Raw genomic sequence first — 17534 nt, 5'->3', positions numbered from 1 at the left:
AGATGTCCATTCCAGCTGTCATAGGGCGAGATGGGGCTAACACAGACAGGCAGGCGACCACTCATGCATAACCCCATGCATGTGTTTAAACTGTGGGAGGATTCTTGAGCACCCAGAGAGAACCCATCCATGCATCCATCCAACCCTTCTCTTTTGCTTATCCAATTTAAGGTTGAAGGAGGGCTGGAGCCTGTCCTAGCTGTCACAGGGTGAGAGGTTAGGTGTACACACAGAGAATATATAAGACCAATACAAATAAGGCCCTATGCTGGATTAAACCCATGGGCTTCATGCTGTGAGGCGTCACTGTTAACTGAAATGCAGATAAGACGGTTATAAGAATATAACAACGGATGATAAAAGATTATAACCAGTAGTTTGGAAATTTGCTCGGCAAGCAGGGGTTGCTAGTTCAGTTCCAGCTGGAGACACAAATCTCTCTTTAGGGAGGAAGCGTGTCAGGTGAATGAAATCAAACATGCTGAGCTACCTGCTGTGGCGACCCTTTTGTTAAAGGAAAAGCCATACTGTTATTCTAGAATAAATAAACAAACAAACAAACAAACAAACAAACAAACAAACAAACAAACAAACAAACAAACAAACACTTTAAGCTTCTCTCCCCCCCCCCCCCAAAAAAAAATAAAAACTAAAAATAACAAAGAAAATAAATAAATAAAATGTTTTAGTTCACATCTGTCATAAAACTTTATCATAAACTAGTATTCCGAAAATACAGGTTCTTCCCCACGAGTCTTAAAATGTGGCACATCTGGCTGTAGTTTTGGACACGTTAATGAACTCGGAGCGGGACGCGCCCATTAAATGCAGGGTTGTTTTTAGCACCATGGTCAGCGACACAGTTGCTAGGTAGCTGTCCTGTGTTTGTATCAGTGAGTTGAGGGGGAAGAGCTGTACCTACACTAAACAACGACCTGAAGATGTACGAAATCTCATTCGCAGTAGTGGTATCACTTTTCCCTTCCTTCACAGCTACTTAGTAGATAAATATAATATGTGCTGACTTAACATATAAGCCGCTCAGGGTGCTAAATGTCACGTAGTTGCCAAATTGCGAATGCAAACTTCAGCACTTCCTTCAGGCTTCCCCCCCACTCTTACACACCGAATGGTTTTGCCCATGGACTCGCTCCAGCACTCCTAGCACACAAGAGCACTACAATATACAGATTTTTGTTGTCTGTCAGCCAACGTCTGTTTGTTGTTTAGTGGCGGTAACACGAAGCAGGCACTGCTAAAGTCTTGTAAACATTCCAGTGACTGGAGGGCTTCTGCAAAGACTTCTCCAAACGGTGGCTGTGTCGTCCGGATGAGAGCAGCAGAAGCTACACTGCCAGCGCTCGGAATAAATAAGGTAACGTTGAGGGGCTACTTTGCTTTCGCCTGTGCATTCTTCGCTAGGCATTACAGCTAAGCTAGCTGTAGAATAGCCTGGGGGTCATTATGTTGTCTTTGAGTAATTGTGTCATTAGGGAATATATTATTTGTTTTTATGTTACAAAATTGAATAAAAATGCTCTCATTCGACTACACTGTAAACGCTGCAGTGACGCTGAAAGTTAGCTGGATGGTCACACTGCCAGATTGTTTCCTTGTGCTTTGATTCTTCCACCTGACCTATGCAATAGCAGCCTAGCGTTAGCTACTGCTTGCTAGCAACTCATTCATGGCAGGAAAACACCTGCTCAGGCTATGTGACATTTCATTTGCGAGCACAAGCAGTTTTCTTGAAAAGCCGATATATTACACGCGAGATTGTAAGTAATCGTATTTGGTGCTAATCTTTAAATACGAGGAAGATATTTTAAAAAAGAGGGGGGGATGGCCTATAATCCCACCACTGATCTGGAAGATACCATATTGACTACTTTGCTGTGACATGCATAGATTCCCCCTTTTACTCTTGTGCAGCAAAGCGTTTTAGTTCAGACCAGCTTTGCAAGAACCCCTATTTTATTTGCGCCAACATATGGGTGAGCAATGAGAAGCTTTAATTATATGATGAATACGGAGCTTGAAGACTGGATTGATTCTGTGCTTTTTGCAGTCGAGTGTGCCACTTGCAGACCACATGCCGACAGGGCACCCTGCTAGTGACCATTCCCATCCGCGCAGATGGATTACATGTTAATAACAAGCTTAACATATTCTGAATGTCATCCTGCCTGTAGGCCATATGCCAGACACACGGTTTTTGACATAAATATAAATATGATATGTTTAATCTCTTATTTTCATACATCTTGTGATGTGTAGTAGTAATATACTTTATTACATTTGAGTAAAGGTTTCGTGTGAGAAATTTAACCTTACTTCAACCATTCCACAAATGCTAGTAGCACTGAAGAGAGGTTCACATTTTTACAAACTACAGGCGTTTGCTGATGTTGTTTTTTTTACTATGTCCCCTGTGCTCTGTGCAAAATGCTTTGCATAGTAAGCAAATGATTTCATTAAGCCAAAGGCTTTCTGCCCTTTTTCTGTTTGTAAATCACTTTTCATTCAGAGCTTTGTGCAACTGTGGACTGAGCACTGTCCACACTGTCCATGTTTTTTCACCCTGTCCCATTTTATGTAGATGAAGCTTGTAGATTGCAGTTAATGTATTCAGTTAATTTCCTTTCCAAGGTGGTGGCTTTAATGTAACATTTGACAAGTTAGCATAAATTATTTCTGATGAAGTTATCCTTAACATTTAACTGTTGCTGTATTTCAGTACCCTGTGGGCTGACAGCTCCCACACTTGTTCCTCTTCATATGTTGAGGAAGGCGTGAAGTCAGTGTTGGGTCACTGGTTGGAGCTAATTTTAGATCCACTGCGATTCAAAGCTCTCTGCTTTCCTGTGAGAATTGGCCACAAATTTAGCCCTCATTATTGAGGTGTCAGTGGTCAGATAGTTAACTAAATAAATGTAATTATGCTATGTTTATTTTATTAAACTTCCTGGTTTTCACAGTTAAAATATGCAGCGTCACTCTTACAGTTTTTCACATGAGCAGCGTTTATTGAATCCTTCCAACGTGTTCTCAAAACGTGGTAAAACTATTAAACACATCAAAACTCTTGAAATTCTATAAAGTTTGAAAATATATGGAGTAAAAATTACAAATTGGACCCCCCCAATACTGGCACTTAACGGAGGACAGTTGTATTGGGGGACTTAAGTGATATACAGAAACACAGTAAAGAGTCAAGATTACAGTAAACGAGAATCAGCTGGGAATGGATTGTTCAGCTCATCTTGCATTCACATAAGAAAAAGAAATAGAACAACACATGTTGTAAGTGTGTATGTTTTATATGTGTTTTGTATCTCACAGGATTTATATACATTCATGTAAAAAAGAAAGCTTTCACATCCCACGATTCAGTAGCCTGCAGAACAACCTTTAGCAGCACTAACTTGATATTATCAGGGGATTATTTTTACAGTCATGTGAAAAACGAAATAGAAACCTAAGTACACCCCATTATTTAATAGCTTGCAGAGCCATTTTAGCTGCAGCTACTTAAGTCATTGAATTGAAGTAATTGTTTTCTGTCACGTCTGAGGTAAGGAGAGGACCCAAACGCTTAACTCTAAAAAGGCAGTTCATTTATTTACAGCGAACAATAAATGTGCAAGCTCCAGCAGTGTGGCTCCCAAGATGATTCCTCCCGAATTCCTCACAGTGCAAACGTGCATGGCGTGAATCGTGACGACAACGAACTCCGATCCCCCGCTGTGGCTCTGCTCCCGTGGAACACCCCGCTCTCGACTCCTAGTGAAAAAATTCCAAAACACAAACGATGACCTTTCGGTAAAGAGGTTTTCAAAAATAGAAAGCCGTGGCTGTGCTAATGAGTCGAACTCAACGATCCAGCGTCGACTGAAGCTCAGCTACTTGTTTAAGAAGGGACGCTGGTGCAGACTGTAATCAGCTACACCTGGCAGCAGCTGATGAGCTGCAGGTGTGGCAAGCTCCAGCGCGGGAACGCTTCCAGGATGAACTGCCCTCGGTGCCCAAGCTTCCGGGTCCCGATCGTCCTGTAACAAAACATAAACACAGGGAGGGGAGGAAGGGAGAAACACACAAAACATCACACACATACACAACAGCGGAGAACTGCCAGACTGTGACAATATCAGTCTCTCACATTGTTGTGGAGGCCTGCTCCTCTTTCAAAAGTTGCTTCAAAATCATTGAAGTTTGGACATTCATTTCTTGAAGAGACCTTATTCAGTTCTCTTGAGGTCTTATTGCACCATGTCAGTCGGCAAATCTCTTTGACTGGGCCATTGCGACACCTTGATTCTTTTTTTTCTTTTTCTTTTTTACAATTTTCAGTCATTCGGTTGCAGATTCGCCTGTATGTTTGGGATTATTGTCCTGTTGCGTGAAAGAATTGTATGTAAGCTGCAGCTGTTTAATAGATGGCCTCACATTTGACTCTGGAATACTCTGGCATATAGAGGAGCTCATGGTTGTTGGTGGTTTTGGCTGCAAACAAACCAAATCATGATCCCTCCACCACCATACTTGAAGTGTTTGCGCCTGATACACTGTGTTTGATTTTCTCCAAACATGGTGCTGTGCATCATGGCACATCTCCATTTTTGGATGGTCTACCTAAAAGACGTTGTTGCAGAAGCTTTATTGTTTGTTCAGATCCAACTTTGCAAACTTGGCATGCGCCATTAGCGTGCTGCCTGCTGTAACCCTAATTTCCTTCGGGATTAATAAAGTATTCTGATTCTGATTCTGATTAAGCTGTGCTGCCATGTTTTTATAGAGAGAAAAGACTTTCTCCTGGTAACGGTTTCAAAGACGCCATACTTGTTTGTATTTGTACTGTCATGAATTTTAACATTTAACATGATAAATGAGGCCAGTAGAATCTGAGTTGTAGCCCTTGTGTTTTCTGCACTTTTTCTGAACGTTGTGTGCTCTAACCTTCGGGTCTTTTAGGTCCACTCGTGGGAACACTTTGGCTTTGTGTTAGCATGCCTGAATGCTTCAGACTATCAAACTACCAAAACATCAGATTTAAAGATCTATATTTATAGCTGTGGTCACAGTTGCTGGATAATCAATTAATCAAATTCATTTAATTAGCAGCTTCTGGCTGCTGCTTACCCTCTTAATTCCTATGGAAGCAGCAAGGGTGTAATTAGTTTGCAGAGGACTGCATAGAGTCCTGTGAAATGTTTCTTTTTCACATGACTTTGTGTAATACTGTTATTTCCTTTTGAAAGTGTCCAGTTTCACTTCTTACTTATCCAGCATGATTACAAGAAGTGTGAATCAAGTAAGAAGTTAAGTAAATGTGATATTGGGTAAGATGTGAAATGTTAAACACAGCTCTGCTGTAGCATTATAAAGTAGAAGAGCATCTCTTTGCAAAAATATGTTTTACTGGGTGAGACCAGGTTAGCAAAAAAGTTCAAATGAAGTCGGCAAATTGTTTCTAAATAGATGGAAACTGTTTACGATTTTGCAGAAAGAGCAAGAAAAACTGTGACGCATGAAATGTCAAATGCCACTCACAGTTTTCTGCTTAAATTCTTTGTTTACATTTGCGTTTTATCTGTGATGGAGCCATGCTGTAATAGTACAACATGACTCCATTCTTAGCCAGTGCCTTCTTCTGAATGCTCGTACATCCCCGGGGGTCCCAATGCTGCCATAATGGCGGGCATACTATTATGTACATAGAAGAACTTCTGTCTGGAAATCCTGCTCTTTCAGTTTAGCACAAGGCTAAATGGTATTTCCCCAGGACTTTCTATTGATTCTGTATTTGATTTCTGCTTTCAAGAAGTAGTTTCATGTTAGGCTGGAGGAATATAAAACAAGTCCCTCTGGGATGTACCACTGGTTGTTGACAGGACTTGTGTAATAGGTGTGACACAACCTTGTCATGTACAAACACAGTCTTCTGCTTAAGCTCTGCTTTTCCTTTGACTCACTGCTTTCAGACTATTTACGTGGTCTTTGTGGATTTGTTTTTGGTATAAAAGAGGTTGTTATAAAGAGTGATTTGCTGTCATCTTAAAATACTGAGATAGTATCATCCTGTATTGCACGTTCCTCTAAGGATGAAGAAGAACTGCAAACCATACCAGCAAAATGCCCCCACAGCCAAACAGAGCCACTGTATGGGTCAAGGACTCAATTGTTTTCCTTTACTTTTCCACTTTGCCTGTGTGGGGAGACCACGGTGTGTAGTAGTCTGACTACACATTTACCACCTGTGCTGGATAATAAGGGTGAGATTGTGCATAACAATGCCCTGAAAGACAGATATGCATTTGTTGAGCAGCATGAAGAGCTGACTCGCTACAATGAAGCCTTTCTGTGTCGTGTGGCAGGGAGGGAACGTGCATGAGCTAAGCATCTCTACCAGGTCTGCAGTCATAGCACTGCAAATTCTCAGATGGCCCTTTGGCTCACCCTGTTGGTGAAAATGTGCTACTGCAGCAGAGGATTAAGTGGAAACTCCACTTTATTACGATTATATGTAGGGACGAATAGTAATTTGTACTTATAATGCTGTCAGTATTTATGAATATGACAAATGTGACAAATAGTTATTAAAACCTCCAAACCAGATTGTGTTGGTGTTTCTATTCATTACAGAGTCCTTTAAATAGAAATCTGAGGACCAGATTAACAAACTTACAGGGGGCCTGTGGCTGTTAAAGAAATGCAGCTGCTGCCATTTTTTGAAGGTGCATTTACAGAAGAGACTGACAGGATGATTGTCACAAAATAATGTTTTTTTTAAGTTAATAACACTAAATCCTCAGCTTCAAGTGAGTTCAGGTAAAATCAGGCCATCTCGTGGTTTATAGCCACCGCTACCAGCGAAACAAACGAGCAAAGCAACAGCAGGCCTCTTTTTGCTGGATCATCCATCAGTGTGCCGCTGAAATGTCTCACCTGTGACCTTATATGGTCGCAAAAACAAGCCTAGATAGAAAAATCCGTGTCGACATTTTTTTCCATAAGATACAAGGAGCGGAAATTAAATCATCGAATCAGTGACATATTTACTGACATACTTATAAATATATTTATGCGCATGTGTATCTTGGTTTTTTTGTTGTTTGAGGTTGAAGCATGTTTTATTACAGTAGCTATTTTCTTTTTTTTTTAAGTGTAATTTATAATGTCTGTCATATCTGAAAAATAATTATTATAAATCTTGATTAAAAACAAAAAAACCTCTTCAAAAAAATTCTTCTTCAAATTAGGAATAAATAACCCTGCAATACTGTGCAGGATAATTAAGAGCAACAACACGGCGTTTGCCTGGGGACTGTGTATCATTTTCATTTTTTAAAATACTTGCATTAGAGATTGTGTGCACTTTCTGCTTGTGTGTTAGTTTAGTTGCATCATATGTGCTCGTCAGCTCCACCGTTGTTCCTGAGGGTTCACGTGACACCAAGGTCTGCTGCTCCTATGGAGACGGTATTCCCTGCCTACTGTACAGAGAGCCAGTACACCACTGGGAGGTGGGGGAAGATTGTCAACAGCACAGCTTGCTTCACTTTATCACCCTGACTCTTTGTTGTTGCTCTCCCTCCCTCTCTGCTGAGCTCACTTTAGTCTCCGTTCGTCCCAGGATCAATGCCGCGTGGTTTCCGCAGGCAGACCAAGAGGCTGACAGTGACGACTACTGAGTGATCAAGCAAGGCGATCAGATTGTTTCCTCATTCTAATTTGTCCAGAGGCTGCTGATGGGATCAATAAGGTCGCTTTGCAAGCTAGCCCATGTGCTTGTGCTCCTACAGGAGAGTGTGTGGACGGTAAACACTGGTCGATAGGAAATGGACTTTTCTGTGTGTTCTCGCCACTAGAGGCTGCTGTTGATCTCTTTATGAAATGCAGTGGAGACGCCACAAGACGGTGCACTGTAGATGTATCACTAGTTTATGTTTCTTATGATATATGTGCTCTTTATACGGTGCCACGAATAAGTATTTGCCCCCCTTGCCTGATTTCTTAGTTTTTTGCATATTTGTCACACTTGCATGTTTCAGATCATCAAACAAATGTTAACATTAGACAAAGATAATGCAAGAAAATATAAAACACAGTTTTTAAATGATCATTTCATTTAAGGGCAAAATGCTATCCAAATCTACCTGCCCTGTGTGACCTATTGACTCAAGAGTCAAATAAAATTTATATGAGAAATTAATTGAGCTAAAAGATCTCAAAAATAAACCGACCTGCCTTCCCAGCAGTGGTTAGACTACCAAAATCACTCTATGAGCACATCAAAAACTCATCCAGGGTGGCACTAAACAGTATCTAAAGAACTGCAGGACTCAGTTGCCTAATTTAAGGTCAGTGTTGATGAATTAACATTAAGAAAAACTGGGCAAAAATGGCATCCATAGGAGATTTCCAAGGCAAAACCCACTGCTGAACAAAAAGAACATCTTGAATCCACAAGACGTTTGGGAAAATGTTCTGCAGGCTGAGGAGAGTTGAACTGTTTGGAAGGTTTGCTTCTCGTTACATCTGGTGTGAAACTAACATCAGTTCATAGAAAGAAAGTCAGTTTTGTCCTTATTTAAATCCAAATGAATTCTTTGGTGTGACTGTAAACGAGCCTTTCATGCTTGAAAAGCCTCCAGTTTGGCTGGATTAAAATCATTTTTGCAAATGATATAAAAAAATATCGCAAATGCTTGATTGCAGTTCTTTTTGTCAAGACTGGCCAATTATCAGGGTGCATTTACTTTTTTAGCTTTTTTTCATCTTAATAAATCATCATTAACAAACTGCATTTTGCATTTACTCGGCTTATCTTATCTAATATTTAATTTGCTTGATGATCTGAACATGTAAGTGTGATAAATATGCAAAACAAAAAGAGAAATCAGGAAGTGGGCAAACGTGTTTTTATGGCAAACTATAATATATACAGTGGGGCAAAAAAGTATTTAGTCAGCCACCGATTGTGCAAGTTCCCCCACTTAAAATGAAGACAGAGGTCAGTAATTTGCACCAGAGGTACACTTCAACTGTGAGAGACAGAATGTGAAAAAAAAATCCATGAATTCACATGGTAGGATTTGTAAAGAATTTATTCGTAAATCAGGGTGGAAAATAAGTATTTGGTCACCTCAAACAAGGAAAATCTCTGGCTCTCACAGACCTGTAACGTCTTCTGTAAGAAGCTTTTCTGTCCCCCACTCGTTACCTGTATGAATGGCACCTGTTTGAACTCATCATCTGTATAAAAGACACCTGTCCACAGCCTCAAACAGTCAGACTCCAAACTCCGCCATGGCCAAGACCAAAGAGCTTTCGAAGGACACCAGGAAAAGTATTGTAGACCTGCACCAGACTGGGAAGAGTGAATCTACAATAGGCAAGCAGCTTGGTGTGAAAAAATCAACTGTGGGAGCAATCATCAGAAAATGGAAGACATACAAGACCACTGATAATCTCCCTCGATCTGGGGCTCCACGCAAGATCTCATCCCGTGGGGTCAAAATGATCATGAGAACGGTGAGCAAAGATCCCAGAACCACACGGGGGGACCTGGTGAATGACCTGCAGAGAGCTGGGACCAAAGTAACAAAGGTCACCATCAGTAACACACTACAACGGCAGGGAATCAAATCCCGCAGTGCCAGACGTGTTCCGCTGCTGAAGCCAGTGCATGTCCAGGCCCGTCTGAAGTTTGCCAGAGAGCACATGGATGATACAGCAGAGGATTGGGAGAATGTCATGTGGTCAGATGAAACCAAAGTAGAACTTTTTGGTATAAACTCAACTCGTCGTGTTTGGAGGAAGAAGAATACTGAGTTGCATCCCAAGAACACCATACCTACTGTGAAGCATGGGGGTGGAAACATCATGCTATGGGGCTGTTTTTCTGCCAAGGGGACAGGACGACTGATCCGTGTTAAGGACAGAATGAATGGGGCCATGTATCGTGAGATTTTGAGCCAAAACCTCCTTCCATCAGTGAGAACTTTGAAGATGAAACGAGGCTGGGTCTTCCAACATGACAATGATCCAAAACACACTGCCCGGGCAACAAAGGAGTGGCTCCGTAAGAAGCATTTGAAAGTCCTGGAGTGGCCTAGCCAGTCTCCAGACCTCAACCCCATAGAAAATCTGTGGCGGGAGTTGAAAGTCCGTGTTGCTCGGCGACAGCCCCAAAACATCACTGCTCTCGAGAAGATCTGCATGGAGGAATGGGCCAAAATACCAGCTACTGTGTGTGCAAACCTGGTAAAGACCTATAGTAAACGTTTGACCTCTGTTATTGCCAACAAAGGTTATGTTACAAAGTATTGAGTTGTATTTTTGTTATTGACCAAATACTTATTTTCCACCCTGATTTACCAATAAATTCTTTACAAATCCTACCATGTGGATTCATGGATTTATTTTTTTCACATTCTGTCTCTCACAGTTGAAGTGTACCTCTGGTGCAAATTACTGACCTCTGTCATCATTTTAGGTGGGGGAACTTGCACAATCGGTGGCTGACTAAATACTTTTTTGCCCCACTGTATCACTATATTTCACAGACTTATTTATCTTGCTAACTTTGCTATGCTGAAAATCATATCAATTTATTTCAAATGTATGCATTATTATATGTAAGTCGGCGTTGTCCAAAATGCAACACATAGCATTTGTCATAGAAAACATATTTCAGTGACACTTTGCCTTTTAGACTTAATGTAATGTCTAAAAGGCATGATGTAATGTCATTCAAAAATAGTAAGAATGAAAAATTAAAATTAAATTAAAAAGTAAAAAGTAAAAAAAATAAGTTGGTCACAGAAAAACAATCACAGCGTCTTGTTAATTGCCTCAGAACCCTTCACATGTATCACAGAACCTCTTGTGGAGATTCAAAACTGTCAGGCCATTAGTAATCATCACTGCTCAAAGATCAGCTTCTACAAACTCTCCTTTTTAATTGTGAGAATCATGAGTGGCTGAAATAGTTTGTCTAGCATCCAGGTTTTTAATCCTTTTGTTGACATTCAGACTGTAGCCCTGATAAACTTGGTTATTCATGTGTGGACATTAAAGCACCCAGGCGTCATGGCTGCTATCAAATCTAAAATTTGACAGTCAAATTGGATTTAGCCATTGTATGAGATGATGAGAGTACTTGATCCTTTTTTGTCTGACATATAAAACTATTACAGCCTATGATGAATGAAAATGTAAGAAGTAAAGAAGAGACAAAAGAAACACCCTTCAACAATGTCACGAGTGCTGATGTTACATTATTTGTCCACCAGAGGGCACTCTGTAGCTTCGCTAATGGGAGTGTGTGTTTGGATTTCCACAAACACAACAAGCAGCTGCTCCAAGCAGAGTCAGGCAGAACATATGAGTAAGACACGACTTCTTGTGACAGTAAAAAAACATTATTTTGAATGTCATATTGTCATAGTTAAGAACAGCTACATACAGCAAATGTTAGAATCTATTTACATATTGGCCGTTTCTCAATTCTCAAGTACACGAACACAGCATGATCGTTCTACAAAGGGCACGGCGGTGTGCTCGATGACATCTCTGCTCCGGAGTTTTTACTGCCATTCCCTCTTAATTGAGCTGTGATTAATATTTGCAATGGAAAGATGTAGCAGATTTTTTTAAAGAAAAAAAGATATTTTAAAAAAGTATCTTAAGCACTTTGGCGAAATTCGCTTTTAAGCATCATCTGTTTCATAATGTTAAGCACAATCACTACGTGACAGAATCACAAGCTTCATCTCTCTCTTAATAAAAATAGTATACATGTATGGCTGAATAAAAACAAACAGGTGAGATGTTAGAATGCTTTTATTTTTATTTTAGTAAACACTCAAAACTTACAACAGACAGCTGCTGGGGTTTGGAAGAGAAATGAACAAATATTTAAAATCTAATCAGAATTCTTGGAGCAGCCTTCGGGATCTCCGTGTATTAACATGCTGGATTTGCTCCCGCTGAAAATGTCAACTCCCGAATTTAAATATTTTTAATGTTCTGATTTAATTCAGAGTCAGCTGTTTAAATCAGAACAGGTGAAGTTCAAAACTGACAGCTCTCCAAGACTTCAATATTAAATAAAATGGTCCAGTTATGAAGCTTAAATTGAATCTTAGCCAGACAGATTTTCTCAGGAACTAATAAAACACTGAAAAAACCAAACATTAACATTTAGAAGTTACCTAAGTGACTTATATATCATGTTTAACCTGAGTAGCGAAAGACCGGGGGTGTTAAAAACGACGTGCTGGGAGTCCGCTGTTCTCGCCGGCCCTGGTGAACATTGACCTCCCGGTCAGCTATCGAGCTGGTGGGTAACAGACGTCTCCGAAAACGTCTGAGCGCTTTTGCAAACATGTGATGTCTCGATAAATCGAGCAGATATTTGAAGCTTCCACAGCTACATTCTCGCCTGAAATATCTTAAAAGTTTATTTTGTGACACTAGAACTGGTTTTCAATGACCAAGTTGTAAGGCTGCATGACCCAAGGAAGTTTCTGTCCTTTAGTGCACAGACATGGTGCACAACATTTAGATAGCTGGGACACTGAAACTAAGACACATGTAGAAGTACAGATACTAAAGGATTCGTTAGTAACAACAGTGCAGGTTGATAAATGAATATTCAGCTCGGACAATCTGAATGGAAACATGTATCTTCAACTGATACATCAAAGCACCAACTTTTACGAGGAAACCCTGCCAGGTTTCTTTTAATCTCTGTATGGTGCATTCAGTTTCTCACCATTTCAACCACCGTCTTTCTTTACAAGCAGAAAATGTTCCGAAATGTATAATAGGTGATTACATAATAATAATAATAACTTTATTTATAAAGTGCTTTCAAACAAAGTGCTGAAAAAAGATAAATAAATAAAAGTAATACAGAAAAAACAATGCAATTTAAAAACATACATACAGTATCCAGCATCCATGTAGTATATACAGGTTTCTCAAAACCACGATAAGCTCATGCTCAGTGCAACACACAACCACCAAACCCTAAAAATCAGCTCTGTGTGAGCACACTCAGTGTATTACTTGTTAATCCATCACTGGATTAAGTCACACAGATTCATGCGTGTGCAGTTTAGATTTTCCAACTGATGCTGCCTTCTTTTTTTACAGCTAGAGCACAGGGACTGCTGAAGTCATAGGAAACATAGAAACACACACAAACAATGCAGGAAATGAAGCCTAGTCCAACACGTGTCACTGTGAGGCAACATTACCAATCATCGAGACACTGTGCTACCCGAGCAGCGACCGTTTTAATCTTCATAATGGTTGATTATATTCAAAAGAGGTTTAAAGACACACTCCCTGACCACAGCCAAATAATAACAGAATCTGGCTGGTGACTGGTGTTAATTTCCCACACAGTTTATAGCCCGGGGCATGTTTTTAACAAACCACTGTAAAGATGCCATCTGTTTGAATGAAGTGACCTCCCAGGCATACAATTAAACCCAGCTGGCACAAGACACAACGAGTAGCAGAGAACTCTGTACTTGACATCCACATTAATATTTCACAGTGATTCCAAATAATGGCAATTATTACTGTAGCCATCACACAGCTTTATCTCATTAGTAGTATTGCAGTTTCGCGGCTGTATGGAGTCCTGACTGAACTCTGTCCAGTGTCAGATTGGCTGATGTAGCCTGGGTTAGGCCTGTGTGCTGCTGCTGGAGCTGCTTTACATCAAAGAGCACGTCCAGTGCGCTCCAGTCGAAAGCACACACTGATCCACGCTGTGCACTGCAGTCACCCTTTGAGCAGTCAACCTACTACTACTGTTCTGCAGCTGTAAAATATGGTTTTTCTTCTCCTCCACAGGCATTCCTACCCACTCCCCTCCCCCCCCCATCCACCCCCTCCCCACCTTTCTCCTGCTGGGGATGTAAATAAGCTGGGGTTGTGCAGACCATTGAGAAGTCCTCCCACTCCCGCTCTTCCCAACCACTGCTACCCCCTCTGACTTCCCTGCCCACTCACACTCTGCTGCTGCCGCCGCCGCCACTGCTGTTCATGCAGCTGAAAGGTGCCAGGGAGATGCTCAGATGATCCATTGGGTCGTTGTGAACCACTTCGTCCACACAGCCCTAGACAGGGAAGACTAACTAGTGTGAGTGTGAGAGAGTCCTTGGGGGTGCTGCGAGCACCCTGTGAGGCCCGCCCACCTGCCAAGCCTGGCAGAAAGCTTGGCTTGTCCCTTTACTCCTCCAACCCCTGAGATGCCCTCCCCTCCCAATGATGGAGGTGAGTAAGAGAGATTCAACTTTTTTGTGTGTGTGTGCATACACCACCTATAAAAGTACACATTAGCAGAAATACACACACAAATAATTTAGGGATCATGACGCACGGAGCTACGCCGAAATAGATGCCGAAACCATTTACATTCTAGCCTCATAAACACACCAGAGTAAATCCCCTGCAGAAATGAGCAAAATATATTAGAAGACTCAGTCTGGAGCACAAGCTGTGACTGTATCTAGCCTTGTTGTATGTTTTCTCCTCCTCCAGAGGATCAAGGAGCGTCCCCCGTGAACAGGCCATCTGTGGGCTCCTACCAGAGCAGCGGGAAGAGGAAGGTGCACACCAAAAAGAAAAAAGGCACCATTACCGCCAACGTCGCTGGCACAAAATATGAAATTGGTATTGTAATTTGCTTTCTTGTATTTATTATTGAGAAGCATTTGAAATTTTTTGACAATAGAAAAAAAATGAGTAAAATAAACATACAAGCCACTGTCTGGTGTCGGGAAAGATGAAATCTTCTCTCACCATGACTGAGGAGCTCGTAAAAGATTCCACTACAGCGCGTTTAACGCAGAGTCTCCGAAATTCAAGCGTCTGAATCTTTATTTTGATTCATTCCTTGTGAAAATTTCATTTGTGAGTGAGACCAGCAACTCGTGTGGTAGAATTAATGTTCTCTGACAAGGTGAATTTCTATTAATCTCGGAAACAGCCCTCAGTACGGCTTACTCTGTCTGTCAAAACCCCACAAAATCCAATCACAGTGTTTTCACAACAATAAAATCTAATTTGCTGCGTTGGATTGTTTTTAAAGATACCACCTTTATTTAATAGCTTCAGTTAAAACTAAAAGAGTTGCAGTCCAGCAAAACACTTCTCAAAGAGACAGCTTGGCTTCATATACATGCATAAATCTTTGTTGAGGTAATATAACTTAGAGGTGAGCTTTTTTAGATTGGCTGAAATAGCATTGTAAGCATTCCTCCCATGTTCAATATACTATGTGGCAGCAGGGCTCTCAGGGGTGAACTACAACCTATGAAACTAAAGAGTCAGCAGCAGAAAGTTGGATGCTGCAGGGATCTTGCAGGTAGATGGAAGTCCAGCTGTGAGTCAGTCAGCTAGCTGTGACGAGACCCTCACAGTGGCCATTCTGAGAGTAGAGCAGAGCTATTTTGGAGGGAAATTAACACTAAGGGCCAGATAGATGGCTCATTTTTGCTGTTACCTTTTTTTGCAGCTGTCTTTTTCTGTTTCAGAATTGATAGCATTACGAGAAAAGGTTAAAGGTTAGGGAGTATGTGGTTGGAAATCTGCTTTACACACACTGAGAAGGGAATGCCGACTCTACCCTGAGGATGTCGATTTAGTAAGATGTGTAAGAAAGGCCGATTAAATCTTTTTTTTGGACTCAAAGCCCTGCTAGTAACTGCAAGCATAGGCCTGCTGTGATGTAAACCCTTCCTGTTCCAGTTAGCAAAACACTGTGAGCCTCTACCTACGTTAACAGATGGATGAAGTCACATCGGAAACACGCAACATTAGGCAAGCCTTCTCCAGGTTTGTGGAGGCTTTCAAGAAATTAATTAATACCTTGTTTCGTTAGGGCATATGAATTTTTCATTACTCGCTGAATAATGAATAGTTTTTGGATTAATGTACAAATGGGCTTGCCACCTATCTCTCATACTATGGGGTTTCCAGTGGGATTTGAATGCATTACAGACAATTAATTTATCTTTTTGAAGAGAGGCATTACGATTGGCTGCTCTGCAACCATGCCATGAATGATAAATATTGCTGTGAGCTTTTTGCAGAAATAATTGATTTGTGGGTCCAGGTCATTTCTTATTCTTATTCTGCATCAATATCATTGAGTTGTTTTGCCGTCGTGGATATGTATAGTCAATCCTCTGGGGGTGTTTTCCTAAAATCAAAGTGTATGTAAAGCTTATTTAAGTGACTGCATGTCTCACTCTATTAATGGAATACAATCTAATGAGAGTGTTTCCCTCACAGTTCGTATAGTCATCAATGAAATGGACTTCATCAAGACCCGTGATGATGATGAGACTGCCAACCTCATCTGGAACGACTCAGCTGTGCAGCATGAGAAAATCGCTGAGCTCAGGAATTATCAGGTATACATGGTTACCATGTTAAGTCAGTACACCTTTGTTAGTGGTTCAATAGCCTAGAGCGGCGGTCCCCAACCCCCGGGGCCTCGGACTGGTCCGTGAGTCGTTTGGTACCGGGCCGCGAGAGTTGAGGCTCAGGTGTGAAATGTCTGGTTTTCAGGGTTTTTATCGGTTTTCAGCGTTATTTTGTTATCGTTTTTATCGTTAACTCGGTTTTACTGGGTCTTTTCACGTGTGTTATGAATAAATCTTTTTTTTCGGTACCGGTACTGGTTTTATTTTGTTGTATTTATCCGCGACACCTTAAAGGCCGGTCCGTGAAAATATTGTCGGGCATAAAAGGTGGCGCAAAAAAGGTTGGGGACCGCTGATCTAGAGGTTATAGAGGAGAGCTCTCTGGATAAGGGTTCAATTCCTCTGCTGACCAGGAAAATATGGCTCTTAATCTTTGGAGCTCAAGAATATGGACCGAGACGTCTGAAAAAGATTATTATTTGAGTAGGAAAGGTGAGATTTTACCTTCCTCAAGAGTTTAATTAGAAGAATGTGAAAGATGCCTCTGATTGAAATGCACTGTCAGTAAAAACAAGATTTAGATGCTGTAATAACCATGCTGCTTATAACTGATTTTTCTATTAAAACTCTACTTTTTAAGATGCCATAGACGGTTTCTTACATAGTCAGAACAAACTATTAAATGAAATGTGAATAAATCTTAGCTACCAGAGGTTTGCCAAGAATTAAAGATAGAATTTCAAAAAAAGGTCATTCGTGTGTGTGTGAAGAAAAGGAGGGTTCGCTGCTTTATTATCCTTCGGTTGTGTAAACCACAACATGTCAAATTTATAGCGTGTAAACCTGCTGACGTTTAGCTTTTGATCAAATAAATGAACACAGGAAGCATCATATGTAAACTTTAGGAAACAGCTGTTTCCATGAAGATCGTGACTGGGATTGCTGAACCTGATGAACCCAAGTGTTTCTGTACAATGTGGTCAATCCCACCCAGGGTCTCTTTGCAGTACCAGTCTGCCTTATTTCTGTCTACCACCAAATGACAACTATTAAACTGTGAGTATATTTAAAAAAGAAAGG

At 40.8% G+C, this 17534-nt stretch overlaps 1 protein-coding gene across 3 annotated transcripts in view; it reads left to right on the top strand.

The window, feature by feature from the left end:
* The first annotated feature begins 1151 nt into the window (after positions 1 to 1151).
* Positions 1152 to 17534, top strand: part of ttll7 (tubulin tyrosine ligase-like family, member 7) — an 82350-nt gene continuing 65967 nt past the window's right edge. For all 3 annotated transcript variants that reach the window (XM_080882476.1, XM_080882477.1, XM_080882478.1), the window contains exons 1-4: positions 1152 to 1375; positions 13876 to 14298; positions 14566 to 14697; positions 16321 to 16442. In XM_080882476.1, the coding sequence (XP_080738602.1) occupies positions 14274 to 14298; positions 14566 to 14697; positions 16321 to 16442 (279 nt within the window). In that variant the 5' untranslated portion in view covers positions 1152 to 1375; positions 13876 to 14273. The remainder of the gene's footprint in view (positions 1376 to 13875; positions 14299 to 14565; positions 14698 to 16320; positions 16443 to 17534) is intronic.

Source organism: Rhamphochromis sp. 'chilingali' (assembly GCF_963969265.1).
Source record: "Rhamphochromis sp. 'chilingali' genome assembly, chromosome: 5".
In the NCBI taxonomy this organism is placed as follows: Eukaryota; Metazoa; Chordata; class Actinopteri; order Cichliformes; family Cichlidae; genus Rhamphochromis; species Rhamphochromis sp. 'chilingali'.
The sequence above is the reverse complement of the archived record's forward strand: the minus strand, read 5'-3'. Positions and strand labels throughout refer to the sequence as shown.